The sequence below is a fragment of the Ipomoea nil genome, unplaced genomic scaffold, assembly GCF_001879475.1.
Source record: "Ipomoea nil cultivar Tokyo-kokei standard unplaced genomic scaffold, Asagao_1.1 scaffold2759, whole genome shotgun sequence".
NCBI lineage: Eukaryota > Viridiplantae > Streptophyta > Magnoliopsida > Solanales > Convolvulaceae > Ipomoea > Ipomoea nil.
This window is the reverse complement of record NW_017619187.1, coordinates 1581626-1603300: the sequence shown is the minus strand read 5'-3', so window position 1 is coordinate 1603300 and position 21675 is coordinate 1581626. Positions and strand designations below refer to the sequence as shown.

General features: G+C 34.1%; 1 protein-coding gene across 1 annotated transcript; it reads left to right on the top strand.

Moving 5' to 3' along the window:
- The first annotated feature begins 11012 nt into the window (after nucleotides 1-11012).
- LOC109156853 (zinc finger protein BRUTUS-like) lies at nucleotides 11013-21669 on the top strand. The gene is made up of 14 exons (XM_019304717.1): nucleotides 11013-11614; nucleotides 12587-12796; nucleotides 14188-14382; nucleotides 14471-14817; nucleotides 15623-15848; nucleotides 16164-16332; nucleotides 16434-17627; nucleotides 17766-17937; nucleotides 18030-18251; nucleotides 18323-18460; nucleotides 18801-19035; nucleotides 20552-20611; nucleotides 21226-21297; nucleotides 21406-21669. Exons 1-14 carry the CDS (start codon nucleotides 11318-11320, stop codon nucleotides 21535-21537), a joined length of 3669 nt encoding a protein of 1222 aa, XP_019160262.1. The 5' UTR covers nucleotides 11013-11317; the 3' UTR covers nucleotides 21538-21669.
- Nucleotides 21670-21675: the final 6 nt, after the last annotated feature.

Below are 21675 nucleotides of genomic sequence, written 5' to 3'. Positions count from 1 at the left end.
ACCCCCCTTTTTCCCACTATTTTTGGTTTGAAATGTATGGTATCCAAGAAGCTGGAGAGGCATTTTCAACTTTTGCAGAAACGTAACGCATCTAAAGTTGAAAGAAGCTAGAAAATACCATTGACGTACGTGTTTCTAGTGTATGTTTGGTCTTCTTTCCCAACACAGAAATTGAAGATTCAACGGACACTTGTCTGTCTTGCATTGGTTGTATCTATGTGTGGTAAAAAAACGATGAAAACAAACCGAGGAAAGTGTATGAAGACAGAGAAATTTTGAGATAATTAAGCTGGCTAATCATATTGGATCGCATTTAAATCAAGTTATTTAAGTATGTGCATCAATTAGTTAAATTAATTCAGCTGTTATTTGTCAAGTTAATTTAATTATTTGGTATAGATTTAGTCAAATTATATTATTTAAGATATTATAATTTAATTAAATTCAAATGTAGTGATATGATCTTGAACCTAGACATGATTATGGCAAGGTTCATTTTGGATAAAATTATTAGTATTTATCTTAATAATTAATTAATTATTTGAATAAATATTAAAGGAAGTTTGTTGAGGGATGGACGTTATATTCCCCACTATAAATAGAGCCTTCCTTCTATTTTTTTAAAACACACATTGAAGACACTTGAAGAGTTGAAGACACACCTTGAAGACATTGAAGCTCTGCAGAGTTCTCTCTTGACATTAATTTTGAAGTTAACATCTCTAGCTGAAGATCAAGTCGTTTGAAACCTGGAGGCCCTTACACCACTTGAATTACGGAGGTCTTTCAGCAAAACGCAAAGCCTTTGAAGTGTTTACCGAAAAATCATAGGACTACACAGAGATTTTGTACTTGCATTTTAAAGATACACACGTAAAACAATTTTGATTTTTGTGGTTACAGTTTATGTGTGTGTGGTGGGGGGGGGGGGGGGGGTTAATCTGAGCCGTTGATCAAATCTATATAAACGGGTCAAAAAAAAAAAAAAAAAAAAAAAACGCCTCTGGAAGCAACTAAACAACTTAACCTTAAGCATGCAAATGGCACACCTTAAGTACACAAATCACGCACCTTAAGTACACAAATCACGCACCTTAAGTACATAAATCACGTACCTTAAGTACACAAACCATGCACCTTAAGAACACAAACCACGCACCTATGGTTTTAAAATGGCGCACCTTAAGTTTCAACAACCCACACACCTTAAGCACAAAAACCACGCACCTTAAGCACAACAACTACGCACCTTAAGTTTCAACAATTATTTACATTAAGCACACAAACCACGCACCTTAAGCACACAAAAATCATGCACCTTAAGCACACAAAAACCATGCACCTTAAGTTTCAACAACTACTCACATTAAGCATACAAACCACGCACCTTAAGCACACAGACCACACATCTTAAGCGCAAAAACCACACACCTTAAATTTGACCTAGATGCAAAAATTACCAAATTACCACCTCATTTTTTAAAATTTTTTTGTTAATCTTGGACGTTGATTTTGGCAAGATCAATGACTCTCCTCTTATTTAAGGTGTGTGTCAGTTCTACACTTAAGGTACATAAGTTCACACTTAAGGTGTGTCATTTTATCACTTAAGGTGCGACCATCGTAACCTTCCCGGTACCTTTCGAAAGGTAACATTCGGAGTAGTCACATCTAGAACTACTCACGTTTTGAACTTAAGGTGCATAAATTCTACAATTTAACACTTTGGTGTGTCATTTTAACACTTATTCGTCATTCTAAATTAATTAATTCAAACTCCGTTTAATCTAAATTAATTAATTCAAACTCCGTTTAAAATACTAAAAAAAATTATATTATTTTAAATTTATCAAGATCAATTGTAACTAAAGTCATCATGAGCAGCCGTAATCGTTGTAATAACTAATAACATGTCATATATGCGTGCATGGCGTTTGTGAATTGTGATGACTAAAGTATGATTAAGAGTTTGGTAAAGGTGAGTAATGAAAGGCAAAGAGAATCTTTGCAAATCAAAAAATAATAATAATCTTAATTATGAAATAAACAACAAAGAAAAACGACCACCAACGTACGAATTGGTACACACAAGAACGATACGATGAATATGAATGAATGAAAAATCAAACTCTTCAAAACTTGGGCTGCCCGCTGTTTTTGATTTTTCAAATTGACTACCACAACATTCTGTATTTTCAAGTGTTATTATAATTTGCCCGCATGGGTAGCTCAACTGGTCATAGAGGTGAAACTTTAGAAGAATGACTAGGGATCGAGTCTTAGCAGCCACAGTGAGGGGGGTTCTTTGTGCGCAGTGAGTACCTGTCTATCCTCTATGGTTCATGTTCAGTTGAGTCACCATGATTTACAGGGCCGGGATGTGGGGACCCTTTAGGGTTGGGGTTCGTGTTATTATAATTTTTTGAGTAACGAGAAGCCCTGCAACCACTACTTAAGGATGTATATTGTGTAAACTCTGCTTTGTAATTTTAGTCGGTAAAAGACTACAAGTATATTGTGTAAACTCTGCTTTGTAATTTTAGTCGGTAAAAGACTACAAGAAGATAAATCAGCTTAGGTTGCCCATAGCTGACCAATTCAAACCAATGAGATGAGTTCAATAAGTCACTTCCGATCGAATAGTGTTTTTATAATTACCCGCACAAATAGCTCAATTAATTGTTTGGCGATTCTGGCAAAATATTTTTATAATTGCCTGCCAGTTGGTGGGGTGGAGGCTGTTTATTTTATTTTTATCTTTAACTAAAAATATTATTTATTATTCAGTCCCTACTTATGTACTTATTTAATAATACACACTTGTGTTGCTATTTGGGATTAGCAGTTTTATATTTAATGAATGGATAATGATCTTTTCATTTTTTTTTCTTGTATTATTTTTTATTTTATTATTCAAAAGTAAAGTAAAAGAATAATTTATTTTGTAATTACTAAATGATTAAATCCAATAATAAGATAACAAAAGTAGTCAAATAACCATGGTAATGAGCATCAAAACTCATAATAAGGTGCAAAAGGCCCAACTAAATACCACTCTAATTATGTTATTAATAATAATATAGTCCTTATAATCTGAGCAATCTCACATCTATGGGAAACCCTTAGCTTATATAAAGAAGTTCAGGAATCATACAAGGGGATTAACTTAAAATTCAAATAATCTTTCTTCTATGTACTACAATATTTGTATATAGTGGATTTTAGCGTCCATAATTTTTACCGTTGTGATTTTTATGTTAAATTACAAACACTTTATATTATTCATTACTTTTTTGTATATGGAGAAATCAATTTCTTCATCAATAGTTAAAGATTTAATTAATTTTTAATTATTTAGTTAGTAAAGATTTTTTTTAAAAAAAATATATCTATCATTCTCTTACCAATTCTATGGATGAACAGTTTGTGAATTTTACTATCATTCATCTTTTAAAATGGTGACATGCATCATGCATGTCCTATAATGGAGTACTCTTCCTTCATCCAAAATGGATGAGTTCTAGAGCACTAATGCTCAAACAAACAACAAATTAATTATGTTTTCATTATAAAATAAAATTTATTCAATATTATATTATCAACTTTATCTTTACACATCTATCTCAAAAGGAATGGTATGGATCTACTAAAGTGCTATATTGTGCGTGGACACAAATTACAAGAAAATCACTATAAAAATTTCACAATTTTAATAATAATAAAAAAAAAAGATTTTACTTAATTAGAGACCTGTTGAGGCCTTGACGCCTTGAGGGACCTATCGAGAATTGACTTTCAATTCAGATTAAGTATCACTCGCGATAGTGTGAGAGTAATCTCTCAAAATGAAAAAATTCTTTGTACATATCGAGTAAAAATTTAGTCTCTATTAATTAATTGAGTCACCATTTATCCCACTACAAATAGTCAGGTTAATAGAAAAGGTGTAGGGGCGCATGAGATGGACAATTCCATCTTTTGTCACAAAAGAATTGACTTCCAAAGAATAATATTTTAAAAATTCCAAATAAATTCTCACATATGCACAAGTGGCCGGAGTAAAAAATAATTAAAAAATTATATTATATTTAATAAATATACTTGATGCAATAATATGCTAAATATACCTTAGCCATGTTTGGTAACATAATTAGTTTATCAGTCAATGTTGGCTTATTTGACCACTATTAGCTGTTTGACTTGGTTAAACAATCAATATCAGTGTTTGATTAATTAGTTTTTCGTAACAGCTTATTGCTCCAAAACGCTAAAATTCAAGAAAACTACTCAAAACAGTTTTTTCGATAAGTTTTTTGAGAAAGTCATTTTGCATGTAATAAGCTATCAGTTAACAACTAATTTACTAAACATATTTCTACAATCGTCTAATACTATCAATAGTCAAAGCCACTAACCTAATTAGCTAACGGCTATTTACCAAACACGTATCCCGTATGACTTGTTGTATGAAGACCGGCCATCAGTGGCGGACCCAGGATTTTTTGTCAGTGGGAGCGGAACATTACAACGAAAAAGATAATTTGAAAAAAAAAAAAGATGAAACACTTAAAAAGTATAATCATAAATATTTTTAGATATGAGTTAAAAATAAAACATATCAAAACTTTATAAAAATATTCATAATAAAATATGAAACATAATTAATTTGATATGATAAAATAATTAGAATAGAAAATGCACTATAAATTACGCATCTCAATATATAGGCTAACTATTAATAATAGTAAAAAGACATAAAACTAATACTTGTTCACTACAAAATTCAAACACTTAACCTTACGAAAGGCCTGATACGTGCCTTGCCAACTGAACCAAATCAACACTTATTAATTTTTTTGTGTTTTATTATACTTATACATAAAATCTGTTCTATATATACATATATAGGGGTGGGGTGGGGGAGTGGGGGTAGCTGCCCCCATGCTGGGTCCGCCCCTGCCGGCCGGCCATGCTTGGATCAATCTTGAACTCTGAAACCATGAAGCTCATTCACCAAGGCCAAGGAAAGATGACAAAATAATTATTCGATTTATTGTCGCTACTATAGATGTGGCCTTCATATTCCGTATGTGTCGTGACCGACCTAAATTGTTATTGATCCACCACCATGTCAGACTCATTAGTGTATAGTAGAATTTGACATGTGCTCCCTACTCTAACATACATTATAAATACAGATCTCATTTAGTATATTTCTTGGTCGGGATCTTTTGTATTATACCATGATAGTACTAATAAGTAATAACCCTACATATATGTCTTGTGCTTATTAACGTTATCACTATCTATTATAACAAGTGAATAATATGAGTTTACATATATATTTTCCAAACAACCTTATTATGACTCAAAATTAAGCTTGAATTGATCTAACTGACAAATAATTAAAACAATAATATATATAAGAAATAAAACAATTAATTATAATAAAGTAAACATTCACCAAAATATATAGGTTGAAATCCTTTATAATAAATCACATCAAGCAATGTCATTTTCAACTTTAATAGAGAAATCAAAATGAAGCAATAACTAACAAAAAAATAAAAATAGCTTTATATATCTATATATCCTAGTTTGATTAACCCAAACATAATTTTGTGGATCCATATATATATATATATATATGATTAGTTTAATTAAGGAAGCTAATTAAGTATACCATTCCACTTACAGTGGTGCATATAAATTTGGCAGTGGCCATGTATACATTCCCATATTTGAATATAGTGTGCGTGTGGAGTGCTTGTGCTTTACCCACTTTCCTCAATACAATATTATTCTAAATCTAAACATTTTCAAGTGATATCCGATCCACCATTACCATATACATCGACTCATTCTTATCTTTTTTCCTACTTTTTGTTACCAGTAGAAGTGTAGAATTGTAGAAGAAAAAGGTAATATAAAGTGAATAAGGTAGGGATGGAAAGGGAATAATGTTGGAGATTATATAGTAAATGTATGTTTGAGTATATCAAACATGTTATTAAACTTAAATAATATTTGAGAATTGTAAAGAAGAAAAAAATAATAATAAGGGAAAATTGCACTTTTCGTTCATAAGTTATAATATTCGTCTATAAGTAGTAAGTATTGGTTGTGTTCACTTTTCGCCCCTAAGCTATTATTGGCGTTGCACATCATTACCAATATTGAGTTGCCTATGTATCGTACAGAAATTTCAATAAGAATCCAAACACGTGTAGTTCTCTTACCTTTTTATGTTGAATTTTTTAAGAGTCATTGGCTTCCCATTTGGTACCACTGTTCCTAATTTTATAAAATAGGAGTCCGAACCTTTTAGATTCCATAGGTGAATTTAATTTAATTGGATTCTCATTGATCCGAATTTTTCTAAATCAAATATTGCACCAAGTGTGAGAATAATTTTCTCATCTTTTAAATTCTTATGACGGTTTGAACTTTCCTGACCACTGTATGCTCTGGTGTGCATCACTGGTTCATTGTTAATACTGGTAGAAAATAAATATTTTTTGGGAGAAGAAGAAAATAAATATTTCCAACAAATTCATTTTTCATATGTATTTTCACTCTCGTGCAAAAGATTCAATGTCTAAAAAGAAAATAAGTCTCAATCCAAGTTATATCCTTGATTTATATATATTTTTTGTATGATAATAAAGGTAGATCAGAATTTTACTTTAAATGTTGCACATTTTAATTTTATTAAACAAACTTGTCCCTACTACATTCTTGTTACATAAAACTAACATTACACCGTTATAACTCAGTTACTATTTAATTATGACTCCATTATTCATTATTATCATACACTTATATCTATCATATTTTTTTCTATTATTTAATTATCTTTTTATTAAAATTATTATATAATTAATTTAATTGTTGATTATATTCTAATTAAATTTTCATAAATGATAAATCATATAGGTATATATATAATACATATATCATTTGCGTATATATGATTTGAATTATAAATTTTAATTATTTATATTTTAATATTGGACATAAATTTTCGCGCGTTTTATCAATCGTTATACCCTACACCACGACGCACATAGCATTGTGCGCCGCGCGCCTCCCAAAACGACGTCGTTTTGGGGTCGTTTTGGGAGGCGCGGTAGGAAGTTGCTTGGATTATGTGTATTTGTTCACACAGTTATGTGTATTTGTTCATACAGTTATGTGTATTGGTTCATACAGTTATGTACATTTTTTATACAATTATGTAAATTCTTTTTATACAATTATGTACATCCGAATCAGAAAATTTGTGTGTATTATGTTAATAGTTGATGTGTATTATGTTAAAAGTTTATGTTTATTATGTATTATGTTAGATTATGTGTATTGTCTTTTAAAAAGAGTATGTATATTTTGTTATATAATTATGTACATTCATGTATACGATTATGTGTATTCTAGTATAACATTATGTACATTATTGAACAGCGGATTTTTTTTAAAAGAAAAAACTACTGCCATTCACTGAGGCGGGAAATTTCAAAAAAAAAAAAAATTAAAACAACGTCGTTTTGCATCTGGGCGCATATTGTAACACGCACCGCGTTTTATATACAAAATGGCTAATTACTTAAATCCGAGTCACCTTCACACTGTTTCCAATCAACATCAAATTCAACAAGTGCCAAATGTGATTGCCCTTATCTGTTTTGATTAAGGCAGACAGTTAATTACACGTTGCAAGCTGGTGGGACCCAGAACTACCAGAAGTTAGGAGGCAATAAGCTTGTGACGACACGGATCCCTCGCATGCCCACCATGTGCCTCCATTGGATTTTCATGCCTAACTATAACTCTCCCATTTATTACAACATCATAATTATTATTATCATTTTTACTTTTCTCACAAAATTCTCATGAACACTAATGCATACGTCAAAATGAATTGAAAAAAATGGATAGATTTTCAATTCATTCAAATTAACTTTGATTAAAATGCTTTGTATTATTATTTTTTGAATACAGAGATATGATTAAATTTTATGTAACTAGCAATTAATTTTTTTTTAAAATTTTTTAAAAATGTGACGTTTTAAATGTATTAAAATGTAAACTTCATGAATTATTATATTTATTCTACTTGTAACACTGTCGCAAAAATCAATCTAGGTGCCCGCTTAGGCGTTAGGCGCTCTTAAACCGTGACGATTTTCTCCCTAGGCGTTCGCCTTGTGCCTAACTCGACCGAGTTAATTCGTCCATTTCGATCGAGTTAGCCGAGTTAACCCGATTGGCTTAGTCATACACCTTAAGCACAAATTTCACGCACCTTAAGCACAAAACCCACGCACTTTAAGTTTTACCAAATACTCACATTATGCACAAAACCCGCGCACCTTAAGCACAAACTCACGCACATTAAGCACAAACCCCACGCACTTAAGCACAAATGTCACGCATCTTAAGCACAAAGCCTACGCACTTTAAGTTTTAACAACTATTCACATTAAGCACAAACTCCACACACCTTAAGCATAAAACTCACGCACGTTATGCACAAGACTCAGGCACCTTATATACAAAATTCACGCACCTTAATCACAAAATCACTCACCTTAATTTTAACCTAGGTGCAAAAATTATCAAATTGTCACCGCATTTTTTTTTTAAATATAATTTTGGTAATCTTGGACGTTGATTTAAGCATAATCAATGGCTCTGTTTTAACCGCACAACTGCACCTGGGGCTGTCCACCGCACCTGAACATACATACATACATATATATATATATATATATATATATATATATATATATATATATATATATATATATATATATATATATATATATATATATATATATATATATATATATAGAGAGAGAGAGAGAGAGAGAGAGAGAGAGAGAGAGAGTTACACTCCCATGAGAATGGATTGCCCCGGAGCGAAATAGGGATGACTGCTGTCCATGCACATGACCAGATCTAATAGATGAGAAACACTAATTAAAAAAAAAAACGCAGTGACATTTTTGTAAATAATTGGACATCGAAGTGCAAGTAAAATGTATTACAAGTGCAAGTAGTAGTTTCATATAGTGCACCTAAGTGCAAATAAAATGTATTACAAGTGCATGTAAAATGTATTATAGATGCAAGTAAAATTTACACTGATCATCAAAACTACGTGCACCTGACGTTATAATTAGGTGCACATATAATTATAAGTAGTTGCACATAGATGCAGGAATGGTTGCGGGTGATTTTACGGGTACTAACTACTCGTTGAACTCCTCGCAAGAACAAAAGCGATGCCAAACAAAACGAACTCAGATCAATGAATGTTAACAAGTCAAAATTACATGCACTTATAGGTGAAAGTAGGTGCACATGTAAGTGATTTTACCTGTAATTTTTACTTGCAAAGGTGCACCAACTACTTGCACATATAACACATTTACATAATTACATGTACCAAAGTTCGAGTTATTTATAAAAATGCCACCGCGTTGTTTTTTTTAAATTACATCTGATTTATTGATCTAGACACGTGAATGACATGATCTATTCGCACAGGAGTACGACCATATATATATATATATATATATATATATATATATATATATATATATATATATCCACACATGTGCACTGTTTTTTTCTAAGTTAGTCGCATAGGTGCCCGTCTAGGCGTTAGGCGTTACTCTACCGCCCGACTAGCGCCTACTGCAATCATGCTTGTAAGTGAGTAAAAACCATGTATATTAGTGTAAAAAAAAATTCAATTTTATCCAATCATTATAAATTAATGTGACAAAAACTTTTCCACCTCTATATATTATTCCAAAAGGCTGAACCCCAACCCTAAGAGTCCCCCACACCCCGACCCGACAGAGCATTTGGGAGGATGTAAATCATGGTAACTCAACTGAACATGAACCACAGAGGCTAGACCGGTGCTCACTGCGCACAAGGAACCCCCTCACTTTGAGAGGTTGCTCCCACACTGCCGCCACTGCCGCTGGTGACACTCGATCCCTGGTCATTCTTCCAAAGTTTCACCTCTGTGACCAGTTGAGCTTCCCATGCGGGTCACTTCTATATATTAAGGACCATTCTAGATGCCCTTATATTACCACTCATAAACTTGCCACTCCCTGATGCGACAAGTTTTAATTGGTTGAGATTTAAAATAAAAAAGAAAAATAAGAACAATAAACATTTTTTGAAATACGTAAAAAATAAAATATAAATGATAGTAATATGTTTAATGAATTGAAATATATCACTTCTATAATTAATGAATTAATTTTACTATTCTTTAAAATCTGCAATCTTCATGAGGATCTAAAGTGTGATTAACTATACTATTTTTGTCAGCCAAATCAGAAAATTTCCAAACAATTTGACTCGCTTCCGTCACTCACGCCGTTACCATCAATCCCATATGGCAAATCTCACTCCTCATTCGCGCACGTGTCTACCCCTTCCCTCACGCGCCATTCGCAATCCGACAAACCGCATTCATCCCTCTGACGTGGTCCATATTGCCACCTCAACATCTTTCCAATCCCCACTGCCACGTGTACAACCATATTTTGTCACCCCGTTATCCTTCCTATGTGGAGCAATACCCATTCCTATCAACGCATTTATATCAGTAATAAAATAGACTGTTTAATTTTAATAAATTATAAAAATTATAAATTATTATCACATTATTTTATTTTATTTATTTAAAATGTAATTAAAGTTTAAACAATCAAAAAATTTAATTGAAACATAATCTCGGTTGAGTTTGTCAAATATTGCTACCTCTTTTTTTGTGGATGTTTGCTAGGTATTATACAAGATTAGAATTTACTTAATACTCTATAGTTGTGATTTTTCTCGTCACCAAAAAAGAATAATGTATACTTTCAAAAGTTGTTCAAATAAAAAATAATAATTCATAATTAAAGAAAATGTTTACTTTTTAAGATAAATATAAAATATAAAATTGGACCTAAATATTTAATTCAAACTGACTCGTTAAGGTGAAAGATAATTTGCGCTCTTCCTGTAGAGATAGAGAGAGAGAGAGAACATTCAGCAACGGAAAATCAGCCATCTATCTATCTATACATACAGAGAGAGAAAGGGGTAGATAGCTGTATCTATGTATATATATCACATATGAACAGAGGGCAATGTAGAGAGAGAAGGCAGGGCTACTTGCAGACAGAGGATACGGTTTATGAAATCTGAATCTGAAAGTCACAATTGAAAAGGCGAAAAAGAAGAAGTTGAATTTTGATTTAATTTTTTTTCTTATGCTTTCACGGTGAAGATAAATAGAGTGGGAATGGCGACGCCATTAACAACGGGGATACAGAACGGCGGCGTAGCAGTGATGGCGGCCGGGTCGGCTGTGGGCCAAATGGATCACTCCGGGCCGGCAAACAAGGCGCTGGGCGTGAATGGCTCGTCACCGATTCGGATTTTCCTCTTCTTTCACAAAGCAATTCGGGCCGAGCTGGGTGGGCTCCACATGGCGGCGATGGACTTGGCGACGAATCAGAACAGTGATATTAAGCCATTGCAGGAAAGGTGTCACTTTTTGAGGTCGATTTATAAGCACCACTGCAATGCGGAGGATGAGGTGTGTAGTATTTGTACAATTCTGCACTGGATATTCATTTGCTTTAGTTATTGGATATTTAAGCTTGACTATGGCGATTTTATATCATGTATGCTGCCTTTTATTTTTCTTGAAAAAGAAGAAATATTGATTCGAAATACTGATGTTTTATGATTTTACATTATGTCAGTAGTGATGGATTGTTGTTAATGTTAATACTAATATGATTGTAATTAGTTTATTAGAGATTATAATTCACAACATAGTGAGGTTTTGAAAGCAGATTGCGTGATTAGTTCGGAGTTGGAACAAATTTATGTGGTTAGTTGGAACAAATTTATGTGGTTTGCGGCATTTTTAGTATGATGCAGTAGGTTATTCTGACTTGGGGATGAAACTAAAGAAGAAAATAATTAAAACTAGGATTCATTTTCTTTGTGTGCTGGTGGTTGTTGTCCAGAAACCAAGGAAAGTAGGAATCATGTGTTTTGTGTTACCACATTTTTAGTGTGAAAATGGACTTACTTGCTGCATTTGCTAATGTCACAACCCAGACCAAACCTTATGTCACCTATAAGGAGAGATGAGAAAATAAATGGTACTGAAGTTTGCAAATTGTTATACAATTTCCTATCAGAATAAGTGTTATAACTTATATATGCCTATAAATTAATAAATGATCTGATTTCAAAGAGATAGATATACTTCGAAATATTATTATATTTATTTGTTTTGAAACCAACTTCGAAATATTTTTATGCATTACATTTTAGTAGGCTGTTGGCACAAACAAACAATGATAAGCAGACCTAGTGATATGACAGCTTTGATATATGTTTTGGATTATTGCACTTACAATGTCTTCTAAAGCGCCAAATAATTGGAGTCCAAAAGATGCATTCAGTCAAAGATGGATTTTCTCCTAAGTCATTCTAGTCTATTAAACTTAGGTAGGGTAGTTTTAACTCTTTTATTTATTTTTTGAGAATGCAGGTTATTTTTCCAGCACTTGACATCCGTGTGAAGAATGTCGCAAGGACTTATTCCCTTGAACATGAGGGAGAAAGTGTTCTTTTTGATCAATTGTTCGCATTGCTAGATTCTGATGTGCAGAATGAAGAAAGTTATCGGAGAGAGTTAGCTTCCTGTTCTGGTGCTCTTCTAACGTCCATTTGCCAGCACATGTCTAAGGAAGAGGAGCAGGTAACTTTTCAGTTCTGCATTCTTATTTATTTGTGCATTGATTATATTTTGCTTATTATGACATAAGTCCAACACACATAAATAGAGCTTATAATGTGGAATGAGTTATTTAATTCCTACTCTGTTTATGTTATACACTTTGCTTGTGGTAAACTAAGTTCAACGGGTAAATACTGTTCAGGATGTGGAGCTGTGTCACTCTGGTCTTACTCTGTTGATATTTTACATTTGCTTGTTGTAATGTAAATACAACAGGGCATAAATGGATTTCAGAATGTACAGTTATTATACCGTAGGCCATGGTGCATGTAGCTGTGTACATATTATAGTACCATGACGTTCATATTACGATTGCTTTATCGGTGATTGTTCAAATTACAATTCAATGGTGTTTAGGTTACAAGGAATTTTTATTCTGACATTATTGTATTGTAATCCGATTGGGTGTTTGCAGCTATGTATTTCTAATGATTTGCCCAGAATGTGGAAGGTGCCATTTAAGTTTTACTCCATTGATGTTCTACATTTTTCATATTCTGTTTGATACAACACAGAATTTTCTTCCCGTAATGAAAGTTCAATTGGCTATAATTGCATAAATACTGCTGGTTCATTTGGTTTCAGTCTTACTCCCTTGATATTGTACAATTTGTTTTTATTTATAAAATAAGTTTAACAGGCACTGATATTGCTGAAAATGTGGAAGGTGTCATTCAAATCTTATTCCTCCATTATTATTATGCATTTTTCTTACTCCACTGATACTATATAATTTGCCTCATTTCATTGCTTGTAACATAAGTTCATCAGGCATGGATTCTGCTTATAGTGTGGAACACATCATTTAAGTCATTTCCATTTTCCCTGTTCATTACAGTCAAATCCCCTGTTGTTTGCATATTACACAGGTAGACTTCTGGTTGATACATTCTCCCCAGTTCTGTATCTGCGTAATGGAAGCAGGATGGATTGGCTACACCAGAGTTGATCTGGAAGTTTTAACTATATTTGCTTCTATGTCTATTGTTCTACCTTTCTGTTTTTGTGAACTCAAATTATTTTCTGGAAGAACAAGTAACTGAAACTATTATGTACTGTATGAATTTAGAAATAAGGAAATTATGGTTGCACATTATTGATGCAAAATTTTTACGTTTATAAAAGATTTGATTCTCTTATAAAAGTTTGCTAAATTATTTTGGAATCAAGGAGATTGTATTTTGAAGTTTATAGTTAAGCTGGGCCTCAAACCTATAGTCTTACAACTTCTTTAGATTTCATTATGTCTTTTTTCTTTTTCCTTTTCAGTGTTTTTTAAAAATCTATTTTATTTTTTTATTTGTACATGTATCTTAGTGTTACTGAGCATCTTGGCTTGCTGTTGATTTCAGGTCTTCCCTTTGCTTATTGAAAAATTCTCATTTGAAGAACAGGCATCACTGGTATGGCAGTTCCTATGCAGCATTCCTGTTAATATGATGGCTGAATTTCTGCCTTGGCTATCATCCTCTATTTCATCTGATGAGTGTCATGATATGCGTAAGTTCTTACACAAAGTAATTCCGGATGAGAAGCTCCTTCAACAGGTGGGTTTAACATCAGTGCATATTGTTCATCCGCTGAAGTTTACAGCCTATTGTAATTGTACAACTGATTAATTCCTTTTTCTGGAAGATTATTTTCACATGGATGGATGGGCAAAAGAACAATAAAAAACGTAAGACTTGTCAAGATCAATTGAATCACCACACTGCCTCAGATTCTGTGCCAAAGGGGAATGGCAAATGTCCTTGTAAATCTTCTAGGAGTGCTAAAAGAGATTGTCCTGTTTTGAGTTGCAATACAGTATCCACTCTAGATTGTCCAATAGATGAGATATTGCATTGGCACAAGGCTATAAAAATGGAACTGAGTGACATAACTGAAGCTGCCAGGAAGATAACTTTGTCTGGAGATTTTTCTGATTTGTCTGCCTTCAACCAAAGGCTTCAATTTATTGCTGAGGTTTGCATTTTTCACAGGTACTCTTCTTTCTGTATCTTGGATTTCAATTTAAACTTTTATATTAGGAATCTGTCATCTGTATTCAGTATGCAGCTTTTACCCTATAAGCCAAGCCAAGTTGAACTTGCTTCCTGCAAATACAATCTCGATCATCCTTTCATGGAATTTAAACCTTTTATTTTTTTATCCTATCAGAAATCATTTGCATGATAGTAAACTACAAAGAAGAAATAACATTTTGCCTTGTGGACAAATACTAAGGGTTTTGCATGATAGTATCCATTTATGTGCTTTCACCTTAGCTAATTTAGGGAACCCAGAAATCTTAATTTATGTATATTTGAACCTTTCATGGAATATGAACCTTTTATTTTTTATCCTATCAGAAACCATTTGCATGATAGTAAACAACGACGAAGAAAAAAACATTTTGCCTTGTGGACAAATACTAAGGGTTGGAATTCTACCACCCAACTCTCCATTTATGTGCTCTGACCTAGGTAGGGAACCCAGAAGTCTTAATCTTTGTATATTTGTGTGTCTAGTACCACAGCGATATATATTACAACACTTCTATTCCATTTTTTGACATTTTTCTTTCCATATAAGAGTATTTGCCTTTTTCTTTTATTTGCAAATTCATATTTTAATTATTCTCTTTGACTTGCCTCAATGCTGCATATGCCCCAGTTTTCACACTTTTCCATGTGCATTGTTTAATGCAAAATTGGCAATTTTGTTTTCTGTCAAAATGATAAGCTCCTAATGATGGTTTATAGCATTATGCTTTCCTATCTCTGAGCTTATCCTGTCCGACTGCAGCATCGCTGAGGACAAAGTTATATTCCCTACTGTAGACACAGAGTTGTCTTTTGCCCAGGAGCATGCAGAAGAAGAAAATGAGTTTGGTAAGCTCAGATGCCTCATAGAAAACATTCAGAGTGCTGGAGCTAACTCACCTTCTACTGAATTTTATTCAAAGTTATGCTCTCATGCTGATCATATAATGGAGATAATAGAGAAGCACTTCCACAATGAGGAAGTTCAGGTGAGTGATTGTCTGTTGCTGCTTACATACTTTTGGTGTATTGTAGCTCAAGTTTTCCAAAAGATAGATAAGTTTCCTCTCATAACTGTTTCTGAAGGCTGTAAGAGAAAGCATGACTTATCTATGGACTATGAGTTCTCTGTTATCTATTAAGATATTCTTTTCCATAGAAAACCGTTTACAAATGGTGATATTTTCCTTCTTGCATCAATAATAATTTTTTTTTTCCTGTCCATTTTGATTTTTAAAATTGAAATTCAAAATTAATTACTCTGTATCTTTTCTGTTAAAATTTTGTCACTACACCTGCAATAGGTTCTTCCACTTGCACGGAAACATTTTAGCCCAAAAAGGCAGCGGGAACTGCTTTATCAGAGCTTGTGTGTGATGCCACTTAGACTGATTGAATGCGTCTTACCGTGGTTAGTAGGATCATTAAATGAGGAGGATGCAAGGTCTTTTCTGCACAATATGCATATGGCAGGTACTGTGTTTTTTTCTTACCATTCTTTAGTTAGTATCTATTACTATTATGCCTTGTTGAAGAGGATCCACGTTGCCTTTCTCATTTTGTATCTGATGCAGCTCCGGCATCAGACACTGCGTTGGTAACACTTTTCACTGGTTGGGCATGCAAAGGCCGTACAGGAGATACTTGCTTGTCTTCTAATGCAACAGGTTGCTGTCCTGATGAAATACTGTCAGGAAATCAAGATTTTATAGGCAGATGTTTTTGTGCCAGAAGTGAATCTTTCTCATATGCCCAAGAAGATTACCATGAACGATGTTCAAATTCTACTTTAGGAGAGAGATGTGATCCTTCTGGAACAGGAAAACTTCATAAAGTATCTTCTAGTAATCAGTCTTGTTGTGTCCCTGGATTAGGAGTAAGCAGCAACAACCTGATAATCAATTCCCTTGCTACAGTGAAATCTTTGCGCTCTTTGTCTTTTGGCACTAATGCTCCTTCTCTTAACTCTTGCCTCTTCAACTGGGAAAATGATTACAGCTTGAACAACAATGGGCATGCAACACGGCCAATTGATAATATATTTAAATTTCATAAAGCAATACGCAAAGATTTGGAATTTCTGGATGTTGAATCTGGGAAACTTGTTGATTGCAATGAGACTTTTTTTAGGCAATTTGGTGGTAGATTTCGTCTCTTATGGGGCTTGTATAAAGCTCATAGTAATGCTGAGGACGACATAGTATTCCCCGCATTAGAATCGAAAGAGACTCTGCATAATGTTAGTCATTCTTACACCCTGGATCACAAGCAGGAAGAAAAACTATTTGAGGACATTTCATCTGCACTTGCTGAACTTTCTCTGCTCCATGGAAGCTTGGGTAACAGAACATTTACAGGACATCCTAGTATTGACAGTTCTAACTCTTATGACCTGAATGATAATTTGAGAAAATACAATGAGCTTGCTACAAAAATTCAAGCAATGTGCAAGTCCATGAAAGTTACTCTGGATCAACATATTTTACGTGAAGAGGTTGAACTCTGGCCACTGTTTGACACACATTTTACTGTTGAGGAGCAAGATAAACTAGTTGGTCGAATTATAGGAACTACTGGAGCAGAGGTTCTCCAATCAATGTTGCCCTGGGTGACTGCAGCTCTTACTCAGGAAGAGCAAAACAAAATGATGGAAACATGGAAGCAAGCAACTAAAAATACAATGTTCAGTGAATGGCTGAATGAGTGGTGGGAGGGCTCTCCACCTGAAAGTTCACAGGCAAATATATCAGAAAACTGTATATCACAAGGTTTTTTCCAGCACTTTTCTTTCTTTTCATTGTTAAGATAATCTTCAAGTGAAATCTTGCACATTGAGTCATTGATAGATGTTTAAGCAAATTTTATAAGGTCTCTATTTTTGGAAATTTTAAATAACACCTTTTCAGGTTATGATTTACATGAATCTCTGGACCAAAGTGATGGTACATTTAAGCCTGGATGGAAAGATATCTTCAGAATGAATCAAAATGAGCTTGAATCGGAGATAAGAAAGGTCTCTCGGGATTCATCTCTTGATCCAAGAAGAAAAGCTTATCTCATTCAAAATCTCATGACCAGGTCTGTGCATGTTAGCTATCTATTGGAGTTTTTATCAATTATTGTGAATCTTGCACTTTCAACTTATTTCATCCAAGGTATTTGTTGTTTAGTCGCTGGATAGCTTCTCAGCAGAAGTTGCCCCAAGCAGGAACTGGTAAAACTTCAGATGGCGATGATCAATTTGGATGTTTTCCATCGTTTCGTGATCCAGAGAAACAAGTCTTTGGTTGTGAACATTACAAAAGAAACTGCAAGCTTCGTGCTTCCTGTTGTGGAAAACTGTTTACATGCAGGTTCTGTCATGACCAAGTTAGCGACCATTCTATGGATAGGTAACTTTAGTGGATCAAACAAAGTACCCAATAAAAATTATTTCCAAATATAACTATCTTTTTTATTGCAGAAAGGCAACCACTGAAATGATGTGCATGAGATGTCTTCAAATACAACCAGTTGGCCCCGCGTGCAGGACTCCATCTTGTGATGGACTTTTGATGGCAAAATATTATTGCAGTAGCTGTAAATTTTTTGATGACGAAAGGTAAGCTCCTTTTTCTTTACCATTTATGGCCTTTAGTCATTGAAAGATATTAGGAAGATGAACTTCTACTGTCCTTCAAAGTACACTCACTGAGTCACTTTCTGCAAACCATCCTATTAAACGTCATTATTTCTCTTCGGTAAAGGTATCTGAGGTGATCTTTTACTTTTGTGCTTTTTTAATTTCCTAAATAATTTTTAATTTGTTCTTCTGTTATTAGATTCATCTTTTGGTTTGTTCATGAAAGTTCAATTTAGTAACAGTAATTGATGTTGAGATATGATAACCCTTCTGTTTTTATTCACTTAATATATTTTCATTTAAATTTTTACTACTTCAGGACAGTCTATCATTGCCCATTTTGCAATTTATGCCGGCTGGGTAGTGGACTTGGTGTCGACTTCTTTCATTGCATGACCTGCAATTGTTGTTTGGGAATGAAACTTGTGGACCACAAATGCCGGGAGAAAGGTCTTGAAACCAACTGCCCTATATGTTGTGACTTTTTGTTCACATCAAGTGAAACTGTGAGAGCTCTTCCCTGTGGCCATTTTATGCATTCAGCTTGCTTTCAGGTTTGTTCCCTTCTATTCTGCTGGGCCTCCTTTGGCCTTTTATCATTACTGTTGAATTTGGAAGATGGAATGGCCTAGCGGATCGAGAATAACAACCACCTGCCAGTTAGGCGGAAGCAATAATGAAGAATCATGGAATAGAAAATGTATATAAGACTGAAATATATTAGTATGATTCTATATTATCTGTCTATATTTCTAACAAAGAAACATAGTACATTATATAATACAAACACATAACTGTAAGTAAATATTCATAACTGTCACCTATTCATAAACAGACATAACTCTAGATAAACCTAACTCTTTATTTTTCAACACTCCCCCTCAAGCTTGAACATTGGAAGTTCCAAGTTTGGATTAAAACATACACTCTACCTTACTTTAAATTACAAATGAAGATTAAAAGCAACTAGAGAATAACAGTGCTGGATGGCTTTGGAAGGACAATGCTATACACAACCCTTGGGAATGAAGGCACCATGGGCGAAGCTTGTCACAAACACCCTCATAGCAACATAAGCACTCTAGGATTTGCCAACAACAATCTTCATCAACAACGGCAGAGCAAACAAATCATGAGCAACAAAGGGGATGTAGTAGAGCCCATAGTAATGACAAGTACACCCAAAGAATAAAGTATGAATACCGAGAACACCAAATGATTGTTGTTTATACCCCTTATAGGATAAGTGAATATCAAAAGAGGCTTCCGGAAATTAAAAAAAAGGTGCAAAATTTGACAGCCCTAGGGAATAAATATGGTATACCGAAAATAAAGAAACAAATACGGTTATACCAAAAGCACCCCGGAAAGAAGTTTGACAACAAAGCCAAAAAGCCTTCAAACTTCACCAAAAGGTCCAAGGGCAAAACAACAATTTGGAATTTTCATCGGAGAAATACATCACAAGGAAAAATACACAGATGGAGTCGTAGAGGCCCGACAAGAATATCTGGAAAGTTTTGACGGAAGTTCCTGTCGGAGGTGGCTACACGCGCCGACGCGTGAGGTCGGAAGTCCGGCACGTGGAGGCACGTGGCGGAGGAGAAGGCGATGCCGCTTGCTCGGTCAGGCTCGCCGGAGACCGTAGAAGGGATTCGGGTTTGAAAATTAGGGTTTTGCTTGAACAGTAATTTTACTGTTCGTGCGATGTTTGAAATACCCTAGGAAAGTAGGCTCTGATACCATGTTGAATTTGGAAGATGGAATGGCCTGGCGGTTGGAGAATAACAACCACCTGCCAGTTAGGCGGAAACAATGATGAAGAATCACGGAATAGAAAATGTATATAAGACTGAAATATATTAGTATGATTCTATATTATCTGTCTATATTTCTAACAAAGAAACATAGTACATATATATATACAAACACATAACTGTAAGTAACTATTCATAATTGACACCTATTCATAAACAGACACCACTCTATAGATAAACCGAACTCTTTAGTTTTCAACAACAATTACACTTTTTATTCCTTTGGGAATTAACAATCCGCTTGTTTTCTCAGGCATATGCTAGAACACACTACATCTGTCCTATATGCAGCAAGTCAATGGGAGACATGTCGGTAAGACTGCTCATTATTTCAGTACATATAATGCGCTTACTTTGAGATCTGTGTACTGCATTTTTTTATTTTATTTTTTTAATTTTTGACATTTTGGTTCTTCTATTACATTTTCACTTGACTTGATGTGAACAAAAGGGTAATAAAGATCTAGCTTTTTGTAATATGAGCCTATCTTATTTCCATTATCCCACCATGCACTTCAACATAAGAGCTGAGTTTAACCATCCTCCACCCAAATATATGTGTAATGTGAAGTGTGTTTGCGTGTGTATTTTGTGGATTTTAGAAATTTAATATAGTAGCTGGATGATTTTAAGTTCTACTCATTTTGATAGTTTCTAAAGGAAAATTTAAAGTTCTATGTTTTCATGATGGAAGACTTCCAATTCTGCTAAAAATGGATCACTAGTACAACATGTCAACTCATTTATTTCTATCCCATCACCCCCATCCCCATCTAATGTACTGAAAAAGTCTTATTTATTTCTCTCTCCTTTCTATCTCTAGTTTTTTTTTCCTGCTCTTTTTTGGGGGGTGTTTGGAGGAAGAGATGCATCAAATCATCAATGCCTTGTGTTTTACAAATAAGCCCTTTCTAAACTTCATTTCAGGTGTACTTTGGCATGCTTGATGCTTTAATGGCTTCTGAGATTCTTCCAGAAGAGTTTAGAAACCGTTGTCAAGTAAACAACTCTTCCATTCATTTGTGTAGTAATCTACAACATCAGTTTGTTTTGACTTTTTAGTGTAAATGCTAATTGTTCAAGGTCCTTTGATTTCTGCACAACCAGGATATATTATGCAACGATTGTGACAAGAAGGGTACTGCACGGTTTCATTGGCTGTACCACAAGTGTGCATTCTGTGGATCCTACAATACCAGAGTAATCAAGGTGGACTCAAGTCCTGATTGTACAAGATAGTCCTGTGTGTGTCAATGGGATTGCACACAGTATCACAAGCGTGCGTTCTATGGTCTTACCAGAGTAAGAGTAATCTCGAGGTGGACTCCGTCCTCATGATAGTCCTCGAGGTCCACACAATACCCTCCCCACCCCCAA

Excerpts from the sequence above, each read along its gene's own strand:
- LOC109156853 (XM_019304717.1), top strand. The coding sequence starts at position 11,318 with ATGGCGACGCCATTAACAACGGGGATACAGAACGGCGGCGTAGCAGTG. Across the intron at positions 14,383-14,470 it reads ATGAGAAGCTCCTTCAACAG|ATTATTTTCACATGGATGGA; the intron begins GTGGGTTTAACA and ends TTTTTCTGGAAG. Across the intron at positions 18,252-18,322 it reads AGCGACCATTCTATGGATAG|AAAGGCAACCACTGAAATGA; the intron begins GTAACTTTAGTG and ends TTTTTATTGCAG.